The sequence below is a fragment of the Bacillus rossius genome (assembly GCF_032445375.1).
Source record: "Bacillus rossius redtenbacheri isolate Brsri chromosome 4 unlocalized genomic scaffold, Brsri_v3 Brsri_v3_scf4_2, whole genome shotgun sequence".
Classification (NCBI taxonomy): Eukaryota; Metazoa; Arthropoda; class Insecta; order Phasmatodea; family Bacillidae; genus Bacillus; species Bacillus rossius.
The window spans coordinates 20,804,739-20,832,036 of record NW_026962011.1 but is presented as its reverse complement, the minus strand read 5'-3'; the positions used below and the strand labels follow the sequence as shown (position 1 = coordinate 20,832,036).

The 27,298-nt window shown below is 38.3% G+C and overlaps 1 protein-coding gene across 4 annotated transcripts in view; it reads left to right on the top strand.

The window, feature by feature from the left end:
• The window catches only part of LOC134541882 (endoplasmic reticulum metallopeptidase 1-like), a 72,307-nt gene that overhangs the window by 36,201 nt on the left and 8,808 nt on the right, over window positions 1–27,298 (top strand). For all 4 annotated transcript variants that reach the window (XM_063385600.1, XM_063385599.1, XM_063385598.1 and 1 more), the window contains exons 7-13: window positions 615–844; window positions 2,435–2,615; window positions 4,726–4,910; window positions 7,118–7,273; window positions 9,620–9,822; window positions 23,405–23,520; window positions 26,849–27,024. In XM_063385600.1, coding sequence (XP_063241670.1) covers window positions 615–844; window positions 2,435–2,615; window positions 4,726–4,910; window positions 7,118–7,273; window positions 9,620–9,822; window positions 23,405–23,520; window positions 26,849–27,024 — 1,247 coding nt within the window. The remainder of the gene's footprint in view (window positions 1–614; window positions 845–2,434; window positions 2,616–4,725; window positions 4,911–7,117; window positions 7,274–9,619; window positions 9,823–23,404; window positions 23,521–26,848; window positions 27,025–27,298) is intronic.

Sequence of the window (27,298 nt, the reverse complement as noted above, 5' to 3'; positions counted from 1 at the left end):
AATCATAAAAATCATTAAAATTCAAAACACGGGAGTTATTTTCTGCTTGTATCAGCTGACATGCAAGGCACTACTATTCTAATGACGAGCAGAAACATAATCAATTATTTTACTCCCTGTCACGAATAGACCATCATAACAGTAAGACACCATTGTTATGACCTATTTTTAGCTAAAAGATCTCGTAATTGAATCGTAAATCAGGGTAATACATATTGAGATGCTTCCCCTCCCCCTTCCCACACACACACACATTTTCACAAAGTATACGTTTCTTAGCCATGGATGGCTCACTTCAAAAACTTTGTTCAAGACTGCATGTCAAAATGTTCAAGACCGCATGTGAAAATGCACTTGTAAGGAGACAAAACCACTCGAGAGCTACTAGTGAATGCGGAAATGCATCCCTCCCCGCACTGAAACACTGTCTATGACATTATCTTTGAAAGATTTGTGCAATGGGAGTGCATGACTTGATGGAAGTTTTTGGACATACGCCATCGTGTAATGTCGTATGTCCAAAAACTTACATCAAGTCACTGTCTATGACCCTCCGATGAACGGTAGTGTTGGGTGCAGCGGTGGAGAGTGACGGGGGGCCGTGCCTGTGGCAGACGTGGGCCGCAGACAGTACGCGAAGCAGCTGGGCAAGGCGGTGGGCGTGATCGTGGCCGCCTGGCTGCTGACCCTGGTGGCCGTGCTGGGACTAGCGCTGCTGCTGCCCGCAGTCGGCTGCGCCATGAGCTGGTTCACGCGCCCCGTGTGGATCGTGTTCCTGTATGCCGTTCCCGGGCTCGTGCTGCCCATGGCGCTGGTACTGCTGGCCTCGCGTCATCAGAGAGCGGTACGTGCTGGTTGTGGCGGGTGATCTATCGGAGGATCGCATTAGGGGTGATGTCATGAGGACTAATAGAAATGGTTTGGACATGATGGGATGAGACGAGACGGGTCATTATTTATTATTTAATTATTCTATTCATGTTATTTATTGGTTTGTAACATTCCTGCCATCATAAATACTTTAAGGGCAGGCACAAACACAAAATGGGTATACAGAATATACAGGACAACATATACAAGAGGTGTGCACTGCATATTGGTTAGACACTACACACGGGTAGGACACTACAACGAGAAGTCGCTAAAAACTATGTTGGGCACCGCCATCATACCGGCACTTGTAATAGGCAGGCATCACCTGCTAAGGGACAATATAACTCTACAAGACAAGGTGATAACTAAGATTCACAAATTTAAAACATATAAACACATAATAACAAAAAAAACAATGAACTGATTAATAACATCAACTAGTACAAGTTACTTAAATAAAAATAAGAAGATAAAGAGACCATTATAAACATTACAGACTAGTAAAGAACTGAAAACATAAGACTTAAGGTGAGGCCACTTAGAAAGCTAGGCTATGTTCACTGTGCCAGACAGATGAAGTCTAGTTTGCGATGTTGGATAGATGCATGCTGTGGGAGTCGAATGATGATTTTGACTATTATGATTTTCTGCTGGCTGTCACAGTGTGTAAACGTAAAATGAAATGGGTTTATGTCAATACACTTTATACACCACAAAGCACCGAAATGCAATTAAAATCATGAAATTAATCAGCATTTTCAATCAAAACCTAACTTGAATTACAATACCTAATCTTTTAAATATTAAATTCAATAAAAGTAATTTATTTAGCATGATGTGTGTGCCACAATTGAATAAATATAGATTAAAAAAAGTTTATTTGTAACTGTTATTATTTAATCATTTTCCCATTATGACCTCAGAACATTTTTAGACTCACTAATATTTGACGTTTTTATTTTATTTGTTCCGAAAAGTTAGACAAGGTTTATTACAAATCATTATATTGAAAAAAAGCATTTATCAGTCAAAATGACACTCTTTTGGCAAAATAAGTATCATGGAACATTTAACTATCATTTTTGTTCAGTAATATGCTATATTTTTTAATAAACATATAAAAAATATAAACAATAACACTAAAATTGTCTCTCCTGACTGAACATGCATGAAATTGGGTTACAGAAGTTTTAGGTGAACTTTTGTGAATTATATCAAGGCATTTGTGTTCTTTTAGTTTATTGTGTTAAATTAAATTTAAGAATATTTATTAGAGTGTGAATTTACTAAGTTAGCGTGCCTTTAGACTTGCTTTCAGGGACTCTGGCCCTAATTCCAGTCCATCCATGTGAATTTTGATTTTCCATAGTTTCCTGAAATCATTCCGACGGGCAAATGCTAGTACGGTCCCTTACTTTAGGCCATGGCAAATTTCTTCCCCAACTATCCGACTTCTGTTGTATACCTCGTCTCTTATGACCTTGTTGATGAAGTATGGAACCAAAATGTAATGCAGTGTGGTTTTCAATTTGACTTGTGAAAGTGTTTGTGTGCTCTTCAGGTAATTAGTTCACCGTGGACCCTCTTCCAGCTGTACCATGATGGCTACCTGTTGATTTGGATGTTCCTGCTTGCAGTCAGCATTGTGTTCAGAATAAGAAGTGGGTTCATACCACTCATATGGATTCTTTTCCCAGTGTTTGGGAACCTTGTTCGCAATGTCTTCTTTCGACATCGGAAAGGTATAGTGGATGTTCCTGTGCATCATTTTAAGGGCCAATTCCATTCTTTTACTATTTCCAGTTTTTTCTTAGATAGTTTACTATAATTTTTTGCTTATTTAATGTAAGTTTGTTTTTATCATCATTTCTTTATTTGTCATACAAATGTATTGTTTTTGAATCTTGTATCTGTTTTGTATGCTACTACTGCAGTTATTTCTTCTATTTTTCCATAATATGTTTTTAGTATGATGGGGGATGAAACTGAAAAATGTTGAGTGATAATATTATTATTATTATTTATTTCTTTTTAGTTCAAAATGCATATGCTGTATTAGCTGTGTGTCTGGTTATTACAAGCTACAATTGGTTGTGAGCATGCGGCGTGCTGTCTCCAAATAATACATAGAGGGCTTTTTGTTACGACCAGTAAACCAGTTTATCTTTGCTGGAATGCAGTTAGTTTCTCCCAATAGTATCTGTTGATGTAGAAAAAAATATAGCTGCCGTATACAGGTCTTATCTTTGCAAATTATTCCTAATCGTATCAAGTATTATGAGACATACTTAGTTCCATAAAGTGAATTTTGTAAAAAATTAAATATTGTTATTAAAAACCAAAAGGGATAACATGCTGATTGTATTTAATCACTACTTTTAAACTTAAGAGTTTATTTCAGTATTTGGCAAGTTAGTTGCAATACCAACTAATTTTCATGCAATGTAGTCTGGGTTTAAATTTTGGCTTTTAGCCCATTGGCATTAAAGTACTGCATTAAAAAAAAAAAACTGATGTAATTACAACACAATAAACTAAAGCAAGTGAAGTATGCAACATGAACTATATCAATAGGCTGCAAGAAAGGAAAAAAAACAAATACCTAGTAGTCAAAATGTTTAAGTGTATTTTTAAGAAAACATAAGTACTTTTTAAAACAGCAGTTGATTCTAAAAGGAACCTTAACACCTTTAAATAAAAAGGAATTAAATCCATAGAATACTTTAAAAACTAATTCAAAAGTAAAAAGGTAATAAGAATTCAAAAAAAAATAATAATTGTATTGTTTTACTTGTATCATATAGGTAGTTTTATAATAAAAGTATAAATTTTTATGTAATTTTATCTTACGTGAATAGAGACAAATCATGTTAAGTTTTCTTGTTAAGGCTGTGTTGTCCTTGTCCGTCAATTGGGATTAAATATTTTGTCACAGTTTAATTCTTTTATCAGTACCTTAAAAAATATTATGCTAAATAACTCTGTACTTCAAACTAAGTTAGAGATGCAGTGTAGAACGTAACACGTGTATATGGCAAAAATAGTAGCCTACAAGTAGTCTGTATGCTTATTGTGCAGGATGATGGTGTTGAGAATTGCTTTACTGAATTCTGGAGAAAAGTTCTCATAGTTCTCAAGTTAAAAAAAAAAAAATTACATTACATTTTACAAGTTGTATAAATAGTTTCTAATAGAGGATAAATTCTAAACACTATACATGCACTGAGACTAAAGCATAAAAAAATTTCTGGAAAGATATATGGTTATAATTTTCTGAAAAATTTTCTGAACAGGAAATTTTCCCTCGTTTCTCTAGTTATGTACAGTAGTACTTAGACTTATGCTACCCCATCTTGCATGAATCCAGTCTCACCTTTTTGATTCTTTCATTTTTTTGTTTTAATGCCTCACGACTCTTGATTCTCCATTCCGTCCACACTATTATTCAATTTACGACATGTTAATACATGTTTCACGCGGAGAAAATTTTGCGTGAGAAGGAAAAATTCTTCGATCCATCAGGTGGCTTTGTTAGACTTTATGAAGCCTTTTACGTCAAAATAACATTGATTTAAGTTTTTTGTGAATCATAATAATATAATTCGTTGTATTATCTAATATTTTATTTCACATTTTATTTCTAAATTATTGTGTTCTTTAGTTTCTGATTCTAATCAGACATAATATGTATGTATGTATTTATAATATATGCAAAATTGTACTCTGCACAAATTCAACTTACACGGTTATCGCTCGGCCCTACCTATCGCGTAAGTTCAGGGTATTACTGTATACTGTAATTTAACTGCTTTTCATGTTGGCTGGATTGTGTGGTTATTGTGGATGTCGCAGACTGGAAATGGCTGGCCGCCTACGTCGGAGTGCTTGTCCTGCCCTCGAGCCAGTGCCTGTACCTGATCCTGGCAGCGACGGACCTGTACGTCCCCATCATGGGTCGGTCGGGGGCGGGCAACCACGCAGAGGCCGTCGTCGCTTTGCTCTCGACCGTGCAGTTTATGCTGCTTTTCTGCTACTTGGTGAGCATACTTGTAACCAAGCTTTGTAGGTACTTAAAAGCAGTGAGCAGTGGTTCCATCACCAAAGAAGGAAAAAAGACAACTGGCAATAATGGTTTCCTTTTGCAGATTTTTCCCACATACATTGGGCTCGACACCAGAAATATGACACATGGGCTTGTGCGAATTCATTTATTTTTCTACTTCATCAGTCATCACTAAAGATGTCAAATATGCTATGGCAATAAAAATTTTCATTAGATTTGGTTGGTAGTCGTACAACAAATTGTAAATTGTTGTCTTAACATTTTAACTGCATCTGGTACACAAAATATATGATCTTAGTATGTTGAGATTCAACACTCAAAAAGAGTTGACTTTTAAGTTTTAGTATATGCAATGTCATCTTACATCATTAATTTGTTGGAATTTATTTAGGATTACTTATTCACTGATTTTTATCTATTGCTTACTTGGTAATTCATAATTTATTATTTATTCCATTTTATCACAAGGTAAAATAAAACTTTTTTTTGTACTTAATGTTTCCTTATATAAAGTTTTTCTTTTTCTTCTAAATAAACACCTGCTCTTCGCATGGTAGAATTTTGTATGTTGTAAATGGTTTCATGTTGTTGATAATAGTACCTCATAAATATTCACTAAGCTACAAAAAATGTAATATTTTTGTTTTTGCAATGTGCTAACTTGCTGGCTGAACAAAAATTATATCATTTATCCTTAGTTCAAATAAAACATTGTTTTTTATTTTTTTATTTGATTGATTTTTTGAACTGTATAGGAATTTATGGAAAAATAATTTAAACCTCTCAAGTATTAGGATTTTCATGCCCACAATAAAATTTATCTCAAAACTTGTTGTATTAAAGGTTTTAAATAAGACATAAAAAATCAGTGCTATAGGGCAAGGCCATAAATTTCTCCTCCACCAAATATTTGTTTAGTATTGTCATGATACAGGCTGTTATATATCTCCTCTCTGTGTGTGTGTGAGAGTGTGTGTGTGAGTGTGTGTGTTTGTGTGTGTGTTTGTTTGTGTGTGTTTGTTTGTGTGTGTTTGTTTGTGTGTGTTTGTTTGTGTGTTTGTTTGTGTGTTTGTTTGTGTGTGTTTGTTTGTGTGTGTGTTTGTGTTTGTTTGTGTGTGTGTTTGTTTGTGTGTGTGTTTGTTTGTGTGTGTTTGTGTGTGTGTGTGTGTGTTTGTTTGTGTGTGTGTTTGTGTGTGTGTGTTTGTGTGTGCGTTTGTGTGTGTGTTTGTTTGTTTTTTTAATCCTGGCAATTTTATTTGGTTTTATAACGTTATATTCTTTATTCATTCAAAATTCCTTGAGTTTATTGAACATTTGGAAAATGTTTTCACTCGTGTTTTCTTAGTTTTTGCATATCATCGTGATTCCTTGATATATTATTTGCCCCAGGCAGTTGTGAATTCAGTTTTGATTCTTTAGAATTCACTGGCCTTTTTTTTTTTTTTAACTTAAGACAGAACTATGACATGAAGTATTAATTACAAGTAGTATTAATTAACACTCAAGTATGCATCTTCCAGAGGGAATAGTACAGCTATAAGCTGTTATACTTAATCAAATGATTCTACTACCTTCTCTCTGTCAGCATTTCAATCTTTTTAATCTGTTCTAAATGTCTTCTTAAAAGTCATGAAGCACTATAGATGATATAATAGTGAAGGCCACAAATGTTGTCTTCAACAAGTGTTCAATTAATATGGTGGTTGTAGTTAATTTCCCCTAAGTTTGAATTTCTGCTACACTGTGTTTCCTGGAGATTGTTATGAATGATGTAGGTATGTTTGAACACAAAAAACAGAATAAATTAGAACAAATGAACTACGTTATTGCAATTGTAATGTGTGGTTTTTTTTTTTTTTTAAATTCTCTGTACCTGTTTACAACACACATAAATGGTAAATAAAAGTTTTGCTGCTTTAGTTTGTAGTGTATGAATAATGAATATATGTATATAGGTAAGAATGAATTAGGGGTTGACATTATGGTCATTAGAAACTATGAGGGGTGATACATAGGTGGGGGGGAAATGACTGGAACCCGGACAAAACCACAAACCACTGGCTCCGTCACGTTTCCCACTTGCCAATATATCAGGGTTCAACCCCACTGGGAAAGGAACCCGGATTGCCTTGGTTGGAGGAGAGTGGTATGACTATGAAGTGTTGCGTGTGCTTGTTGTAGGTGCCGCTGATCCTGCTGGTCCGGGAACCTCAACGCATTTTCTTAGTCTTCGGAAGCATTTTCGCCACGGCCTTGCTGCTTCTGTTTTTCACTCCGCTGGGTTTCCCATACTCGGGGAGACTTGACTCTCCCACGCCGCAGAGGTTCCTTCTTGCGGTACGCATTCACGTGGCACCTCACACTTGAGGAGTGTAGCCACCGCTCGGCTCAAGTGACTGTGCCTAACGCTCCCGACTAGGGTTGAGTGGCAGAATAACACTTGCACTCCTTCTATATATCAGAGGATTTATAACCTAAGCTGCCTGTATGAGTGGTCTGAACTTAATTCTTTTCATCATTTGGTGGAAGAAAAAAGTTACATTCAAATGTTTCAAGATTATGATAGTGCCAAACCATGTAAGAAACATATATTATATTACTATTTTTTTTTTCATTGATGTTCCGAATGTAACTAAATTGTTAGTGGAAAATAAAGTTAAAATTAGTGATGGGCCGAGACTCGAAAATTCGAGTCGAGTCGAGCGAGTAGCATCAGCTCGGCTCGGCTCGGCATTCGAGTTTATTTTACTCGACGGGGCGAAACTCGAAAGGAAATTGGATAAAACTCGATGATAAAATATAATAAAATTGAATTACAATTCTTAATATCTCCTTACGTGACTTCAGCCGACACTAAAAATACGTACGTAAGACCGAAACACGTACTTAAAAACAATGACGACAATCGGCCATATTATTTATATTTTAGTTTTACATATTGCCAACTTAACAGGTGTGACCACATAGCAAAGAAGACGAACACATTTTTAATAAACAAAAAACACATTAAATTTTATAATCTTAATATCGGCCCAAATATTACTTTTTTTTTAGTAAATCCGTGCTACAATCGGCGCAACGTTACAATAATAAATTAACGGTAGCGTTATATTTGTGTTACAGAGCGCATGTTTGCGACTGATACGCCACCAATCACGAAATGGCAGTTAAAAAAAACAACTGTGCTCCACTAATTTTAGGAAGTGTAGGGTGGCGAACATGAATTTTTTTTCCGTGTTTGTTTACACTATTACGTTCGGCGAGAGTGCATTTTGTATAATTGTTTGCTATCCAAATTAAGTGGCAAGTTAAAATTAATTATGAAGTATAAAGTATTTTATAAAGTGTAACTATTTAATACAAATACAAAAGCATGGATTGGTTGGAAGTGCCAGCTTGCGATTGGCCGGCAACGTAACGGCGTTAGTGTTGTAGCAATAATCTTTAAATGTATTATATTTGTTATGGGAACGTTTATTGTAATGTTGCGTTAATTGTAGCACGGCCTTACACTTCCCATAAGTGAAAGTTTTCAAAAATGTTCTAATGATTGTGTGAAACGTAACCTAACCTTCGCGCCAACAAGCCTAAATTATATTCATTTTTTTATTGACTCGTGAATGCTGCAGGCCGCAGCTAACTCGTTCGGTCCAAAATAAGGTAAATATGTAGTTGAGCGGTATTTGCGAAAAAAAATGTTAAAAACTTAAAATACTTTAATTATATGCTCTTTAAATTCCTCTTTTCATTAAAGCCGGCAGATATAAGAAATTCCAAATACTTTATGAGATATCGAATTTTTTAATTTTCATAGTTGGGCGATATTTGTTAAATAAAATTTAAAAATTCTGAAAATACTTTAATTATATGCTCTTTAAATTCCTCTTTTCATTAAAGCCGGCAGATATAAGAAATTCCAAATACTTTATGAGATATCGAATTTTTTAATTTTCATAGTTGGGCGATATTTGTTAAATAAAATTTAAAAATTCTGAAAATACTTTAATTATATGCTCTTAAAATTCCTCTTTTCATTAAAGCCGGCAGATATAAGAAATTCCAAATACTTTAGGAGATATCAAATTTTTTTAATTTTCATAGTTGGGCAATATTTGTTAAATAAAATTTAAAAATTCAAAAAATACTTTTTTCTATGCTCTATACCTCAATTATTGAATTGTATTATATCAGTTAAGAATTTATTCTAAATGAATTATTTGTATTAATACTTGTATTTTAAATATATTTGATTACGTGGGCCAGTCTAAGGACTCTTAGCAGTAAAGTGCAAATATTCAAGCTCTACTTAAGTGTCAAAGATTCAAATAAAAATTCATACTCGAATCGACTCGACTTGAATTTATGATCTACAAACTCGACTCGAATCGACTCGAACTAATTATTGTATAATTCGACTCGACTCGACTCGACTTAAAAATTTGCAGGTTCGTACATCTCTAGTTAAAATGAGCATTTTTTTTTTTTTGCAAGGAGTAGGTATGTACGGCCAAATAAAGAAGTTTAAAATACTTTAAATGCACTAGCCCTGCATTATTCACAATACACATTTTTCAAGTTAGTTTATATAAATTTACATGTTTTAACCTTCATTTTGATACAGTTACATGCCTCACCTTACCTCTGAAATCAGGGATCTAAGTTGGCCTTTTGACCGCTGTCTAGCACGCGGAACGCACGTACCATGACTTGTCCGGGCGAGTGCGCAGCAAGCAGACTGGCTATTGGGTGGTGAACATGGACCAAAACTCCCCGGACTCTGTGATGTCACTGGTGCCTGAAATGTCGAGGGCGGAGTTGGTCCAGAGTTGTAGCACCGAGCTTTTCTGCGGCCTGCCGTACCTCATGCCTGTGGTTACTTTCATATGGTGAGTGGGAAACTGGTACACGTTTCAAGGTTCTGCTTCTGATACCTTCAAATTTGTTCTCATTGATGAGCATTTATGTTTAAAGTTGAACTAAAAGTCAATTGTTTTTATACGCTACTACCCCCCCCCCCCCCCCCCTTTTTTTTTTTAAGTTTATTCACTTATACAAAGCATCTCTCTCTATTTATCTCTCGCTCTTTATCCCTCTATAACATTATTTATATATATTTATTTATTTATTTATTTATTTATCTCTTTATATTAATCTCTCCATATCACTCCATATCTATCAATAGTCCTATCTATCTATACATCATCATGTATATCCATATCTGTCCATATCTTTATATGTGTCTTCATATATATCTATATCTCTATATATGCCTATCTATTTATAAATATAAGTGTATTATTCTTTATTTCGCTAACCCTTTATTTTTCCTAGCTTTGCTCTGTATTTTTTTTTTTTTGTAAATTGTTGTGCCGCCAATTTAGATTTTCGGCCCTATTTTCAAAAATTTTCAATTTTTTTTTAGTCTGAATTTTACGTATTAAATTTGCGACTCAATTTAATTTTTCCCCCCTCAGTGTACACTCTCACCTAAAGTTTGTTATAGCAGTGGCCCTGCCAACTTCCCAAGCCTAAGCCCCCCCCCCCCCCCCCCCCCCACAGCATTCTTGCCGACGCCTGCTAAACTCAGCAGGGCGATTCAAATTTTCCTCGCCTAGCCACACGCCTCCCGTCTGTCATTTCGATCCCCTCTCGTGACAGGAACTGCTGCCATCGACAATCTCTCACGACGAGCTCAGATCCGAGTAGCAGCATGACATGAGCACCTTTTGTCATGCGCGGCTCATGTCCCACCCGACGTTAGCATAACGTCTCGTCACGAACGGCCGTCGTTTCTCACAGACAGTGCAGTTTCCCCATCCCCCCCACCCATCCATGTTTTCTCAGAAGCAGCCCGAGGACTCTGAACGGGCACTCTCCTGGACACGCCCCCCGCCCCCGCCCCGGGGCCATTTACTAGCGCCAAACGACTCACCCGTGCCATCTAGTGGCACTGTTTTGAACTAAATTACCCCCGAACGCCTGTAAGTAGGCTTCCCGCTCGTCCCGGAGCAGTCGGCTAACCCTTAGTTTCTCGTGTCACCTACCTAGAGAGCAGCACCGCCCGACCAACTGAACTTACCCCCCCCCCCCCCCCCTTTTTTATAATTTCTTTTAGCCCCTTCGAGCGACCCCCACCAAGGCGTCTTCGGCCAATCAGCTAATTTCCCCCCCCCCCCCCCCCCACCCTCGAGTCCCAGCTTCCCTGGGCTAGCCGCGATGTTACCTCGTGCGACTTAGGCAAAAAGACGAAGTTTTTCTTGAGCTCTCGTCGCGAACGGTCGTCTTAGAGACTTGGCTCCCGCCAATTCGTCGGTTTTTCTTCTTTTGCTGTCGGAGAGCTCCAACAAAGTCTAGGCATGTGATTGCCAGAGTTTCGGGAGTAGTCCCGTCTCTTTTTTCTGGTTAGCTAGTTGGTTTTATTATTTGTTTACATCACCGTAGTAATCTAGTTATGTTCGCTTACGCGACCCGCGTCCGCGAGTGCCATCCCGTGGACCGTTTTCTTCGGATTTCACCCTCAGCAGAATGGTGAGTGTAAACAAAAGCTCCAAACTCTATAATTCTCGGAACATCCCTTTTGTATCCTCCCTTGTAATTTTTTACATTTTCTAAACTCTGTGACCTATTTCTTGGTTGCAGAGGGTGCAAAGTCCCAAGTTCCAAAGTTCCGGGTTCCAAATCTCCGGAGTACCACCCTCCCAACCTCTTGGGGTTTCGGCTCCAACTTCGCGGAGCCCCTGAAAATCGCCAGCCTTCTCCGGTGACCGGGAAGCTATTGCATCTCAACGATATTTTCGGCAATAAGTCCAGATCATGCTTGTGGTACAGTACATTCTTATTTCTCCCGACCCCCTCGTCATGGCCAGTCTTCGGTGAACTTTTAATATTGTTAAAATAACAGAACTGATTTTACGAAGGTTTTATTATAAGACTAAAGACTACGCAAAAATTATTATTAACCTCTGTCTATGTTCTTTTTCTAGAGGGGCCCCTGAATTAGTAAATTGAATCTGTCTAACATTATTATGTATTGAAATTGTAAAGTTATAATATGTCCGAAATTCAGAAAATACCAACTACAGAAATAGTTTTTTTTTTAAATTCTAACTTTAACAAATAAAAAAGGAAATATGGCACAATCACCCATGTTGTATTTTTTTATCTAGTTGTTAATTTTTTTATTAACATTAACGATCCACAGTGTTCTCTAAGGTTTACTTGAGGAACACCATTTGGACATTCCGTTTCTCCCTTGTGCCCTCTGGAATTTTCAACGAACATTTGTGTGGCTATAAGCGGCTTCCTGGACTATAAATAAGGGTACTACCCAATGGCACAAGCACAAGGGGGGTTCAGAAAGTGGTAGCAGAGCGTGGTTTGTTAAAAGCATACTTTATAAGCATAGTTTAAGAATAAAAAAAATAAAAAAATTTTTTTTAATTTAAATTAATAAATTTTTGACAGGGAATATTTTAAATAGAACATAAAGAGAGTTCAAGAAGTGATAGCAGTAACTTTAGTTTATATAATTTATCGGATCTGTAATAACGTAATTTTGCATCAAAACTGTGTTTATTGTGGTCATTGCTATTATTTTGGCTAAATTACAAATACTTTCAAACTAAATGATAATAAGTGTAAGCAGTTTTTTTTTTTAAATAATTTTTAACTTTAGTTTATAGTATTGTAAACGTTGACTGGCCAATTAACGCGTATTTTTATATCTATTTTACTATAGTAAGTCTTTTTGCATGGAAATTTACACTCACCATTAGAATTCTTTTATCTCCCTTTTATTAATGAGTATGTGTACGTATAGTCCGGTATTTTTTTTACGGACCATAGAGTGTCCGCCATGTTGAATATGGCCGCTGCACATCAGTAGACAGGCGAGTGTTTCCTCGCGCCTCCCAGCTGACCTCCCCACCCACTCCGTTTCGCGGCCAGTGTTCGGCTGCGCGCACGTGTGTTATCAGTTAAACGTGCCTCCACTACGGCTTTCCTCTCTCCCCCCCCCCCCTCACACCCCCGCAACCCTAACAGCGACGGGCGCGGTGTCGACTTATCTAACCAGCGCGCACGCCCGCCGAGCAAGAGGAACCTCCCCTCCCTTGTTGTTTAAAGGTCATTACTCCTGACAAACGTAATTTTTGCCTTACAATTTGTGGGTTTAGAATCTGTGCGACCAGGGTGGCGACCAGAAAGAAAAAATAATAAGGCTCCTTGTGAGTTACTAGTATAAGTTAGGTTAAGAGTGTTTAATGTTTAGTAAGTAAGCCTAGGGTAAGGTTCAAGGTCATTGTAAGCAGACGCTCACTCCTTCTTAAGCCTTCTGTGGTTTAAGAGTACACTAAATTTGATTTTCACTATGATTACTCCAGAGTATCTTTTGAAAGACGAGGTGATCTACGAGTTAGCACTTCGTGGGCAGTCCACTTCAGGAGACGCCCAAGAGCTGAGAAAAAGACTCAGGTCTTGCCAACCACAAACACAACACTCACTTCTAAATTTGAACTTAGACCCTCTTAGTGAATTTACTGTCACCACCAGTAAATTCCAAGATATTGCAGCATTTGCAAATGTAGTGTCCACCGAAACAAACAAACTCCACATATTAAGAATGATCGCCCGACTCGATCACGTTGCCACCAGGCTAGCAAACCTGGTAATATTGTCAAAAGGCAAACTAAATGGGGTTTATCAAAAGGAAATAGACAAATGTCGTCAGCAGATCCCTAATCTCCGATTAAAGTTGAGAACTAGACTCAATGCTCTACAAAACACAAGCCTCGAGGCGACTGGGTTAGTTCCCGACATCCAGACACAAAGGTCTGAAGTGAACACACCACCCCTCGAAGAGATTAAAACTGACACACAACGAGCACAAACACAGACCACTCAGGGCGCTTCATCACCAGTCTCCCCTCCACTCCTCCCTGCATCACCTTTTCCAGTTTCATTTTCCACAAATCAACTTCCTAGTCCACCCACATTCACTACTGTCAGTCAGCCATCCACCCACGTGTGGTTTCCACCCGGGACGGTCATCAGACCAATACCGCAGACTGTTACCAAGGTCACTTACACCAGACCTCCTCCAGAATACTCCACATACCCTTACCAATCTGTGTGTTTTCCACCCACCTCAGGAGCCATTTTCAATCCATACCATCAATTCACATCCCCCTTCTCATCACTTCAAACCACCCCTGAACGTCACCCCTCCCCCTTGGCATTTAGCATCCCAATCACACCCTCAGCACAGCCAGTCACATCCACCTCGACAGAAATAAGGGCACAAACAACTGTCATGCCAACCATTCCAATACCCGATCCACAAATACCACAGGTCAGTCCCTCAACCACATACCTTCCACTCGCCCCTGCCGCCCCTCTTCCGCGACACAACCTCCACCCCCCTTTGTCTAATGAACAACCAGCGACTACACAGCACCAACCACCAACATCAGAACCTCAAGGCCATAGTTCGCATTTCTACAGCAAAATTCCCCACCCAGCCGAAAGGCTACTAAACAATCTACCTGAAACCAATGGTTTGGACCCAAAGAAATTAATTGACTTTCTACGACAACTTATTAGGTTGCACCAAAAATGCAACATACCAACGAGGGAACTTTTCGAATTAGTTTTCCCCCTTACACAACCACCCTTGAGTGAAAGAACCTCGGTGGCCATTGAAAATAATTTAACTTTTGATCAATACCATGCAGATGTAATAAGTTTTTTTATTCCTGCCAGGATGCTCACGAATCTCAGGCTTGACTGGTATAATAGATTACAACACAGGAATGAGCCTTTGTCCAGGTACATCGCCGACATTAAAGAAGCGGCCCTAGTTCTTCGTTTAGGAGTCACAGAGAATGAAATCGTATCAAATATTCTTGATGGCATTAATCCTGCCGAAAGGTCACGAGCGGTCTTCCAGACCCGACCACAGAACTTTGCCGAGCTGGACAGACTGTGTATTCATGCTACCAATGTAGAATTTGCTGATTACCAAAGGAACTGCTATCCAGATTTCCCGGCTAATCATCCCATTTTCTCGACCTCCCAAAACTCCAACAAGGGAAGCACGAACACTAGCAATCACCCTAAATCACAGCCTCACAGTAATCACCAGGGAAATTATAGGCAACAGCAGGGAAACATACCATTTTGTGAATACTGTAAGAGATCCGGGCATGTAATTGAACGATGTTACAGCAAAAACAAACAGCCTTTTCACTACCAACACAAACCAAAAAACATGTAGGTAGGTGGCCAGAAAGTTTTCTTTCTGTGCCACCAAATAAACAAACTGATTGGCATAACTCAGTCAATGAAAATCGCCACCCTCCAGGCGAAAACAAGACAAAACGAAAACGCAAAAAGAAACAAAAAATTTCCAAAAAACCGTCCAATTCAAAACAAACCTATAACCAACAGACAAACACATTGGCAACTAAGTCTAAAAACATAAAAAATTATAATGAGCCTACAGAATACTGTAAACACTGCATCAATCCAAAACAAGACAAGAGGACCTGTCATAATATTTTTGCAAATTTACCTACAGTTTTACCTTATGCCAAAACCTTAATTGGCAACCACGAAACTCCAGGACTGATCGACACAGGCTCAGTCCGAAGTTTCATTTCTGGGCATCTGTTTGAAGTTTTACAGAAAGAAAAAGTAATTCACAAAACTGAACCAGTTAATATCCAATGTGTGACTGCATCAGAGCAGCCATTAAAAGTGAACACAATCGCCTTACTTAAAATTAAAATCGACTTATTCTCCTGGACTTTCCCATTTCTAGTTGCACAGGATCTAGCAACAGATCTTATTTTTGGATCAGACTTCATAGCCAAAACAGGATTGATAATTGATTTGCAAGCAAGAAATTTTAAGTTTAAATTTAATAAACAAGTCAATATCTCTTTTGACTCGCCGGGAACAAAATGTCAGGGTAAGGTTAAAGCCATTCGCACAAGTGTCAAAGATGGAAATGAATCATATTTGGACCATCTTACACCAGCTCAACAAACAGAGGTACAAAATTTATGTAACTGTTTTTCTGATGTTTTGACAGAAAAATTAGGACGTACCCACCTTATTGAATATGAAATTAAACTTTTGGACAAAACGCCAGTGAGATGTCACCCTTATCAGTTGTTAGGACCCAAAATGCAAATTATGCGAGAACACATCCAGGACTTACTTGATAAGGATGTGATTGAGCCTTCAACTTCTAGTTATTCGTCACCTGCTTTCTTGGTTCCCAAAGGTCAAGGTCACCGCCTAGTTATCGACTATCGATTAGCCAATCAGAAGATAGACGTTGAACAAATTCCACTCCCTGACCTCAATTCAGCTTGTCATTGGTTTAGTAAGGCCAAATATTTTAGTGTTTTTGACCTAAATTCAGCTTACCACCAAATACCTTTAACTCCTCAATCCAAACACATCACCGGGTTCTGTGTACCCTGGAACCTATATCAGTATAAAGTAGTCCCTTTTGGAATAGCTACTGGCGCACAAGTCTTAACTCGCCTCCTTGATCAAGTTTTCGGCGATCTTAAATTTAAATTTGTATTCAACTACTTAGACGATGTTGTGGTCTATTCAGAGTCCTTTGAGGAACACATAACTCATTTGACTCAAGTCCTGGAACGATTACGCCATGCTGGCTTAACTGTAAACACAAAAAAGGTGAAATTCGCTGTCCCTGAAATCTCATTTTTGGGCCATATTATTTCAAGTAAAGGAGTAACGATTGATCCAAGCCGCACACAGGCTATCGTAGATTTTCAGCCGCCTAAAGACACTAAAGGCATTTCAAGATTTATTGGCATGGTTAATTTTTATTCCAAATTTATTCCTAATTTTGCGGAACAGGCAGCTCCACTCAACGCCCTGAGAAATAAAAATTCAGCATTTAAGTGGGGCCCAGAACAGGACAAAGCATTTAATTACTTGAAACAGGCAATCATCAGCCCACCAGTGCTCCGAATGGCAGATTTTACTAATCCATTTATTCTCCAAACCGATGCATCCAGCGTAGCTTTGGGAGTAGTATTGTCCCAAGACTTTGATGGACACAGACAACCGATTGCTTTCGCCTCGCGCACTCTGACTCATCAAGAAAAGAAGTCTTCATCCGTTTACGAACTCGAGTGCCTAGCTGTCGTTTTTGGAATAGATAAATTTAGGCAGTATCTTGAACACAAAGAGTTTTTGTTAGAAACCGATAATCAGGCCCTTGCTTGGCTTTTGGCCCACCCTAAACAATTAGGCAAACTTGGCAGATGGATTGCAAAAATTTCATCACTAAAGTTCACCATTCGGCATATTCGAGGTTCACAAAATATAGTAGCTGATACTCTCTCTCGAATGTTCGAGAACCCCTCCAACTCTAATCTTCAGGAGGAACCTACGATTTCGTGTCAGGCACTTCTCACCGATTTCCCTTTAGCTTTCTCGGATTTGCAGAGTCATCAAAACTCAGACTCCTACCTATCACAAATTATTCAAGACATGAAATCAAATTCACCTCCAAAATACTATAAATTTTCAAAAGGACTGTTGTACAGGCGCACAAAACAAAGCAAAACATTCAAAATTGTCCTCCCTCAAAACCTAAGAGACATGGTATTTAGGTATTATCATACCTCACCGATTGGAGCACATCTGGGCACCTACAAAACAATTGAACGCATACGTCGCCATTTTAGCTGGGACGGAATGCACAAGGACATTGCTGAGAGAATAAAATTGTGCAAATTATGTGCACTGAGCAAACCCGCTCAGAAAACACGATTCGGATTCCTTACTTCTGATGTGGCCGAAAGACCAATGCAAAAATTATTTATAGATTTTGTGGGACCTTTCCCCCGATCTAAAATTGGACATTCCATGCTTCTTGTATGCATAGATGCCTTCTCCAAATTCGTCTGGCTCATTCCACTCAGGAGAGCTACAGCAGAAACTACAATAAGAGCATTGCAAAACAATATCTTCAAGATATCTGGTCTACCCTCTATTATTGTATCAGATAACGCATCCCTATTCACATCCAGACAATTCAAAAATATGTGCTTCTCGCATGGCATTCAACATGTGACCACCTCCCCGTATTATCCACAGCCTTCTCATGCGGAACGTTTCAATCGGAACCTCCGGTCTGCTTTAATAGCATACCATGCGAACTCGCAGGATTAGTGGGATACCAACCTTGTATGGTTACAGATGGCATTTAATTGTGCTCGTCACGAAGGACATAAAACAACACCTTTCGAACTCATGTTCACTTACAGACCCAACAACCCGCTCTCAAATCTCTGGTCCTTAAATGATCTTCTGCCAGACGACCCACGTGATATAAAGGAAGTTTGGAGACGTGCTCAGAAAAATTTAAACCTGGCCCACGAAACCAGTAAGAAAAGGTACAATAAGGGACGTGCTGACAATCCCTATAGAATAAACGATTTGGTGTTGTGTAAATCACACACACAAAGCAAGGCGATCGATAAGAGATCAGCCAAACTCACCTACCGTTGGAGTGGTCCTTGGCAAATCCAACGTTTTCTAACACCAGTAACAGTCGCCTTAGCCGACCCCAGTTCTGGTGCCTTCTTTACTCGTGCGCATATTTCGCACCTGAAGAAAGTACATCCTAACCTGAAGTAGGTGCCTCCTTCTCCCCTTTTACTCCGAACCAAGGAGCTAAAGTCAAAAAAATTCGGCATGCCTCACTCAACACGTGCTGTTGAGTCTGAACACAAATCCTAGGTCCTAGTTATAAGAAAAAAAAAACATGGTACTAGTTTGTAAGAGTGCTAGCACAAATTGTAAGTGTATTAATGCAGTAAAGTTTACATGTATGTTAGGATAAGATGTCTAGATTAAAGTGGCGCCACTTAGTTCTTAAGTTTGTTTATGAAGTGTTATCATGTGTGTTAAGTATTAAGGAGACCGTTTATTGTTAGTAGTTTATGTTAGTCGATTCTGGTACAGGGTAAGTCGGTCAGTTCTCTTGACCTTTTGCTTACTTCCGGTCGCTTACCCTGGCTCCGCCTTTCAGCGGGGGAGTATGTGCCGCCAATTTAGATTTTCGGCCCTATTTTCAAAAATTTTCATTTTTTTTTAATCTGAATTTTACGTATTAAATTTGCGACTCAATTTAATTTTTCCCCCCTCAGTGTACACTCTCACCTAAAGTTTGTTATAGCAGTGGCCCTGCCAACTTCCCAAGCCTAAGCCCCCCCCCCCCCCCCCCCCCCCCCCCCCAGCATTCTCGCCGACGCCTGCTAAACTCAGCAGGGCGATTCAAATTTTCCTCGCCTAGCCACACGCCTCCCGTCTGTCATTTCGATCCCCTCTCGTGACAGGAACTGCTGCCATCGACAATCTCTCACGACGAGCTCAGATCCGAGTAGCAGCATGACATGAGCACCTTTTGTCATGCGCGGCTCATGTCCCACCCGACGTTAGCATAACGTCTCGTCACGAACGGCCGTCGTTTCTCACAGACAGTGCAGTTTCCCCATCCCCCCCACCCCTCCATGTTTTCTCAGAAGCAGCCCGAGGACTCTGAACGGGCACTCTCCTGGACACGCACCCCGCCCCCGCCCCGGGGCCATTTACTAGCGCCAAATGACTCACCCGTGCCATCTAGTGGCACTGTTTTGAACTAAATTACCCCCGAACGCCTGTAAGTAGGCTTCCCGCTCGTCCCGGAGCAGTCGGCTAACCCTTAGTTTCTCGTGTCACCTACCTAGAGAGCAGCACCGCCCGACCAACTGAACTTACCCCCCCCTTTTTTTATAATTTCTTTTAGCCCCTTCGAGTGACCCCCACCAAGGCGTCTTCGGCCAATCAGCTAATTCCCCCCCCCCCCCCCCCCTCGAGTCCCAGCTTCCCTGGGCTAGCCGCGATGTTACCTCGTGCGACTTAGGCAAAAAGACGAAGTTTTTCTTGAGCTCTCGTCGCGAACGGTCGTCTTAGAGACTTGGCTCCCGCCAATTCGTCGGTTTTTCTTCTTTTGCTGTCGGAGAGCTCCAACAAAGTCTAGGCATGTGATTGCCAGAGTTTCGGGAGTAGTCCCGTCTCTTTTTTCTGGTTAGCTAGTTGGTTTTATTATTTGTTTACATCACCGTAGTAATCTAGTTATGTTCGCTTACGCGACCCGCGTCCGCGAGTGCCATCCCGTGGACCGTTTTCTTCGGATTTCACCCTCAGCAGAATGGTGAGTGTAAACAAAAGCTCCAAACTCTATAATTCTCGGAACATCCCTTTTGTATCCTCCCTTGTAATTTTTTACATTTTCTAAACTCTGTGACCTATTTCTTGGTTGCAGAGGGTGCAAAGTCCCAAGTTCCAAAGTTCCGGGTTCCAAATCTCCGGAGTACCACCCTCCCAACCTCTTGGGGTTTCGGCTCCAACTTCGCGGAGCCCCTGAAAATCGCCAGCCTTCTCCGGTGACCGGAAAGCTATTGCATCTCAACGATATTTTCGGCAATAAGTCCAGATCATGCTTGTGGTACAGTACATTCTTATTTCTCCCGACCCCCTCGTCATGGCCAGTCTTCGGTGAACTTTTAATATTGTTAAAATAACAGAACTGATTTTACGAAGGTTTTATTATAAGACTAAAGACTACGCAAAAATTATTATTAACCTCTGTCTATGTTCTTTTTCTAGAGGGGCCCCTGAATTAGTAAATTGAATCTGTCTAACATTATTATGTATTGAAATTGTAAAGTTATAATATGTCCGAAATTCAGAAAATACCAACTACAGAAATAGTTTTTTTTTTAAATTCTAACTTTAACAAATAAACAAGGAAATATGGCACAATCACCCATGTTGTATTTTTTTATCTAGTTGTTAATTTTTTTATTAACATTAACGATCCACAGTGTTCTCTAAGGTTTACTTGAGGAACACCATTTGGACATTCCGTTTCTCCCTTGTGCCCTCTGGAATTTTCAACGAACATTTGTGTGGCTATAAGCGGCTTCCTGGACTATAAATAAGGGTACTACCCAATGGCACAAGCACAAGGGGGGTTCATTGTGTTTTTTAGAAATTATATTTAAATACAAATTACATAGAGATGAAATATGAATAATATTTTTCGATCTTAAGCGTTTTTTTTTCAAAGATCGTTTAGGCATTTTTAGGCATATATTCAGAATTGCTTGTTTAAAGATATATACATATATAATTGAAAACGTGTATAAAACAACATTTTCTAAAAATGAATCCTAGCTAGATTGATGTATCGCCCCCGAAACCCCCTGCATACTAAATTTCATGAAAATCGTTGGAGCCGTTTCCGAGATTCAGATATTTTATATATATATATATATATATATATAGAGAGAGAGAGAGAGAGAGAGAAAGAGAGAGAGAGAGAGACACAAACACATATACAAGAATTGCTCATTTAAAGTATAAGACATCACTATCTCTAGATCTATACCTCTCTGTATGTCTATCTCTCTCACTTGCTCTCTTCCTCTCTCTCTCTCTCTCTCTCTCTCTCTCTCTCTCTCTCTCTCTCTCTCTCTCTCTCTCCCTCTCTCTCTCCCCCCCCCCCCCTCTCGTACACCACCATTATTAGGCATGCATGCGCACATATTATGCACACTCAGATACACACACATTTTTCTCCTGTTAGGTATTAAATCTCTTATTGTAACATGTGAATGTAAATGTTGTGTACAATTGAACAAATTCCATTTGTTCTACACAATAAACTTGTTATACTGCCTTTCTTTCTATTGTTTGATCTTCCTACTTATTGTAGAGGTAAACATAAGTAACAATTCTTTCATGCTAAAAAAGGTAAATTATCCTTTCCCTTTTATTTAATCGTCAGTTCCCTAACACACAAATAATATAACAGTACACTTGACTATTAGATGTCCTCGCAAATACCTCAACCTTATTTTCAGTGTAAACGGACTCACCCGCGACGTCCGAGCTAGTGAGTAATTCAAACACAGTCGCGGCGCCGTGAATCGAACAGGATGCCGCTGCTGGCCACCACTCTGTATGTACAATTTTATATAATGTATTTATTTCAGAATTCTGGCATGGGAAAGCTTACAGTCTTAGTCATGTTTCACGATGTAGTATAGTACAGCGGCAAGTAGAATCGACTGCCTGAACATGATCCAGCGCCTCGAACTATAATCGCAAAGGTGATCTTAGACATGGACAGCCGACACCAGGACACTTCCCACTGCCACAAGCCGCCGCCCTCCCCCCATGTACGAAGCGAAGGACTGATGCAAAAGAAAGCCGATAAGCCTTCCTCTCCTCTGCCCATTGTTGAACTATATCGTATGTGCATGGGAGTGAGACCTTGTATGACCTTCGACCTTCTGCTAGTTCCTCATAGGTAGATGGCTGGCTGCAGAGCGAGCACCATTTACACCCTACCCAACCGAAGACCATTTCACCACTTACGCGCTGGAACTAAACTCCTGTCCTCCCTGCACAATAACGGCAACCTACAAAGGTATCCAGTCACTTAAGTGATCAACTTGTCACCACTCACCACCTCCGGCTAGCTCAAATTAGATTATGAGTGGAACATACAGGTTAGAAGGTCACGAAGAAAGAAGAAATTTATACACAATGTTCAATATATTACCTGTATTTTTTAATTCATGGAAAAATTACACTATAGTCCAAACAGAATAAATAAAAATTAAATATATCTAAAAAAAATATATATAAAACACTGAGCCCAGCCACGGCCTGCTTGGCTCGCCGCCCGAACAACAACCGCTCGGCCTGGTGCTCAGACAATGACTGAATTTTACAGCCTTCCTTCCCTTTGTGCAGGCAGTGTCATGGGCTTGCTGACGTAATTTTCAGCCAATCACGTCGCACGGCAACAGAGGCTTCCACGAAATGCTTGCTTCTGTTCCCACGACGCAGCGATTTTGTCTCTTTCTCACACTCCCGTGACCGTGACTCACAAGCCTAGCGTGTGAAACAAAGCCTCGGTTGTAGAAAAACGAAGGAGAATTACGTCAGCACGCCTTCCCACACAAAGAAGCCCACAAAAAAAATACTTCAAAAAATAAACTTTTGAATTTTAAAAATAAAAACAATAAACCCGGAGAATTACGTTCACAATAACTTTGAAAGGAAAATTTTTTTACATCTAACCTGAAATTTGACAAAAAAAATTTATAAAAAATTATTATGTATTACTGGATTGTATGAGGAAGGCTGTAATCTGGGTTGTTACAAACTGATCACAATTTCATGGTTTTTGGAGCTGTGACCATTCTTGACTGTACACCAATCGCCTTAATCTGCCGGCAGATTAGGTGACTGTACATTATTAAATATGTATATGGATAGGGAGTTGTGATGTGAATGTTGCATGTACAGTGAGAAATTAGTATATGTATCTAATATACTAGTGATGGGAATTGTTTGTAGGAAGACTCACTGGATTCCTGCTGCACCTCCTGATATACCAATACCTACGAATTTATTACTTATATCTACGGAATATCATGGCCACAACATTCGCAGGATGACGTTTAATGTAACAGGTACAGTTTTCTTAATTGTATTGTAAGATAGGTATTTTTTTTTAAGACAAAGAATTTTTTTTTCGTGAGGAAGTTGTTAAATCTTGCAAGAAAATTAGGCTGTACTCTTGATTGATGCCTGTTTTGTTTGTGCATTGAGCAAGTCTGTATTTGGGGAAATTACCTAGTAGGATTTAATTTTGGTGGTTTTTAATTTTTATAAAAACAGTTTGTTTATAAAGATAGATAATACAATTTTTTTTTAAATACTATTTTAATCAAAAACAATGTGATTTTGATTGTGATAGAAGCAGAATATTTATAATATATATGTCTAAGGCAAATTTACCCAGAAAAAAATAAATCAACAAGCATTAGTGTATTTCAAGTACAGTGAACTCTTGATTTTCCAGGCCTGAATAATCAGGTTTTCGGATTATCCATGCTAAAATTTAGATTAATTATTAGTTTTTCATATTCCGAAGCTGTAAAAAAAACAATGGCATCGCTCGAGTGCATTGCTTTGCTTGGCGATTCTATATTTTTAACCACCTTGTTATCGTGTAGAAAGGCTGTATTTCCGACCCTTCCAGTAGCCCGCCCCCTCAGCTGTTACATTTGTCACCCCTTAAACCGAAGTGGGATGGGGGAATGCTGTGACTGCTGCTTCATGTCTCCAGTCTGGTTTGTTTCACGTGCCATTTTGTTACTTTCCACCGGCCCCGCCAGTCTGCCAGGCAGGCGCCCGGCGAGAGACATGTCTGGTTGTACGTGTCTATCACGCCAGTTTTTCATATTGTTTTCTCGTGCTATTTATTTCCCAACATTTCATGATCAACATTGCAGCCACAACTCTGCAAGATGCGCAGCATTGCTCCATCCCTCTTTGATTCATGGCAACTTTGCTGTGTTAGGTCTGTCAAAAGCATGCCTCTGAGAAATAGTGTAGTGAAGTGCTATTTATATATTTCTCCAGGTTGGCACAAGTTTCTCTACGTGGTAGTTTTATGAAAGGACAAGAAACTGAGAAATAAAAATAACTTGCCGCTGAAGGGTAGAATAATTAAATACCAGAAAAAATATGGTGGGGGGGAGGGTAAGAGGAGTTGTTGACTGCCGCCTCTCCAGCAGAAGGAGAAAGACCGCATGATGACACAGTGTCGTATTGTTTACGTTCCAATAAGCTGAGCTGCAGTACACAAAGATTTCACCTGTGCTCATAATTTGAAGGTGGCCCTTACCATAAAAGGGATTATCATTTTTTTTATACAATTTTAATTATCTGGGCGTTGTTAGGTTTCTAATTAACACGAATAATCAGGGGTTTACTGTTTATATCATAAATCAGAATTGTTTAATGTAAAGTGGTAATGAAAGTTATGTAATCAATAGCAGAACAAAGTTGATTTTCACAATTCAATTGATCCATATTGCATTTTAATACAAAAAAAAACTAAATTAATACATAATGACATTCATTGAATTTGGGATGTAAAAAAAATTAAATTTCAACGGTTAAATTATGCTTCATTTCATCACTTGACGTGCATATTTTTGCTACATGGTGTATTTAGTGCATTTCAGTGTTATCAAGTGTGTTGACTAATATATTTCAGTGTCATTTAGGTTTTATCGTAATTCTTCATAAAATCTTGTCCCAAATACCTATTTGCAACTTAACTAAAGCATGATGATTTGGTGAAGTTTGATAGCTGATGACTATTGTAGGTGTATGCTTTTATTTGTGAATTGGTTTTGTGTGTGAGAAAAGTAAGTAAAGCTAACTTCTTTCAGTCTAATTAGTTTCAGTAATTTTAGGTAGGTAGGTAGGAACTTTTGACCCTTATTAAAAAATATTGGTCTCAAGTATAATAATAAATAGTAAAATTAAATTAATTTTTCCTTACAATCAAGGACTGCTGGGAACAGTATTTCCTTTTGAAACCTACTGTTGGTTGAAATGAAATCTGATAATTTTATTACAAAACATGTAAATAGACGCAAGTGTTCAGATGGCTGCATTGTCTATCATAGCTTTGAAGTAGTATATGTACTTCTTCCTAGTTTCGGATTGTGGGCTGCTTTTTTTGTATTTTTTTCTTCCAGAATCAACTTCAGACAGTGCTCTTGAATTGGGTATTTAGCGTACAGTGCACTCTGAACATAGACTGTACAACTCTTTCAAATGATAATTGGGAACAAGATTTTTAGGTGGATTATGATAAAACAGAAAAAACACAGGGAAGCATTTGAATATAACACATATCACTGAAATGCAACTAAAATTATTACATTAATCACAACTAATTATCAAAAATTAACTTAATCAACATAATTCTTAACATGGTAAATGGTAAATACAATAAATTTAATTTATTCAGAAGGAAATTTGTAGCAAAATTTATGTTCTTAAGGGATTAGAATTTTTTTTTACTTATTTGGAACTTGCTACTGTTATTAGTAAACAATATTTACATTATTATGTTTGTAAATTTTTTAAACACACAAATACTTGCCAATTAATTTTTCTTGTTCAAAGTAGTTGGACATGCTTATTACAAATTATATTGTAAAGTGCATCTTGTCCTTAATGATAAAGCATTAGGAGATTAGGACAAGTAATGAAAGAAAGCTCTTAGCAAGAATTCAAGAGTCTAGAGTAGTTGTAATGGATAGAGGAAAGATTATATGGTGAATAGCGATAAAAATGAAATAACAGTGAAATTAAATCAATAAACCGCCTAACACCAAAATGGAAGTCAATAAACCACCAAATACCGAAACAGAAGTAAATAACTTCGTATATCGTAAAAATGCACCAAAATTAACCTCAATTACCTCGTTATAGCTATTAAAATATAAAATTAATTTTATAAATATTTAGTTTCTATCTATGATTTTCTTTTTTAAGTAAAGGAAATTAAAGAAGTGTAGCTTATACGTCATACCATACAGTCATGGGTAAAAGCCTTGCCTATAGAGGTACATCACTATAAAAGGTGCATGTATAAAAATTTTTGGCTTTTAAAATTGAATATTGAGTTTTTGATTATTGAATGTTTTATTTGCAGATTTTTGTTTAACTGACACTTGTCAATATATGCAGTAGTATTGCTCAATGTACACATTTGAAGTGTCTTACAATTAATTATTGAAGTAGATAATCAATGTAATTGGGCTTGACATGCATTTATTAAAACATATGTTTTAATTTTTAATGATGATAATTATTGATAAAGATAAAGAATACTATTTTAAATGACAAAATTTTCTTTTATGACACCATAAAATCTTGGCTCTTACGGACATTGGAGTACATGTGCTTTGTGGTTTGTTTGTTCTCTGGCAGGGCCGGATCACATTGGCGTGATGATGTCGCCTGTGCCTGGGGCGACGTTGGAGAAGTGGAGTCTCGTGGACGGAGAGCCCCTGCGCAGTGCCAAGTGGAACAACCGTGAAACATACTTCGTGTATTACTCGTGCGCGTCCGATCCTGAACCTTGGAGGTTTTGGATTGATCTGAACGTAAGCGTTGTGCAACATTGTGTTTCTGTGATCCCCTCATTTAATGATAAGAAATGCTTCATTGAATTCAGTGTTTCATTTATTATTACATTGCCAACTTTGTATCTTCTTAGATGCTAGATTCTTAAGCGTATTACGAAATAGTGGTCAGTTATGAAATATATAACAAAACCCTTAGCATTAAAAACATTGTGAACACTATATGCATTTTAATTTCATCTTTGCTGCACCATGCAACATGTTTTAAGTCATTTTTTTATTGAATATATCAAGT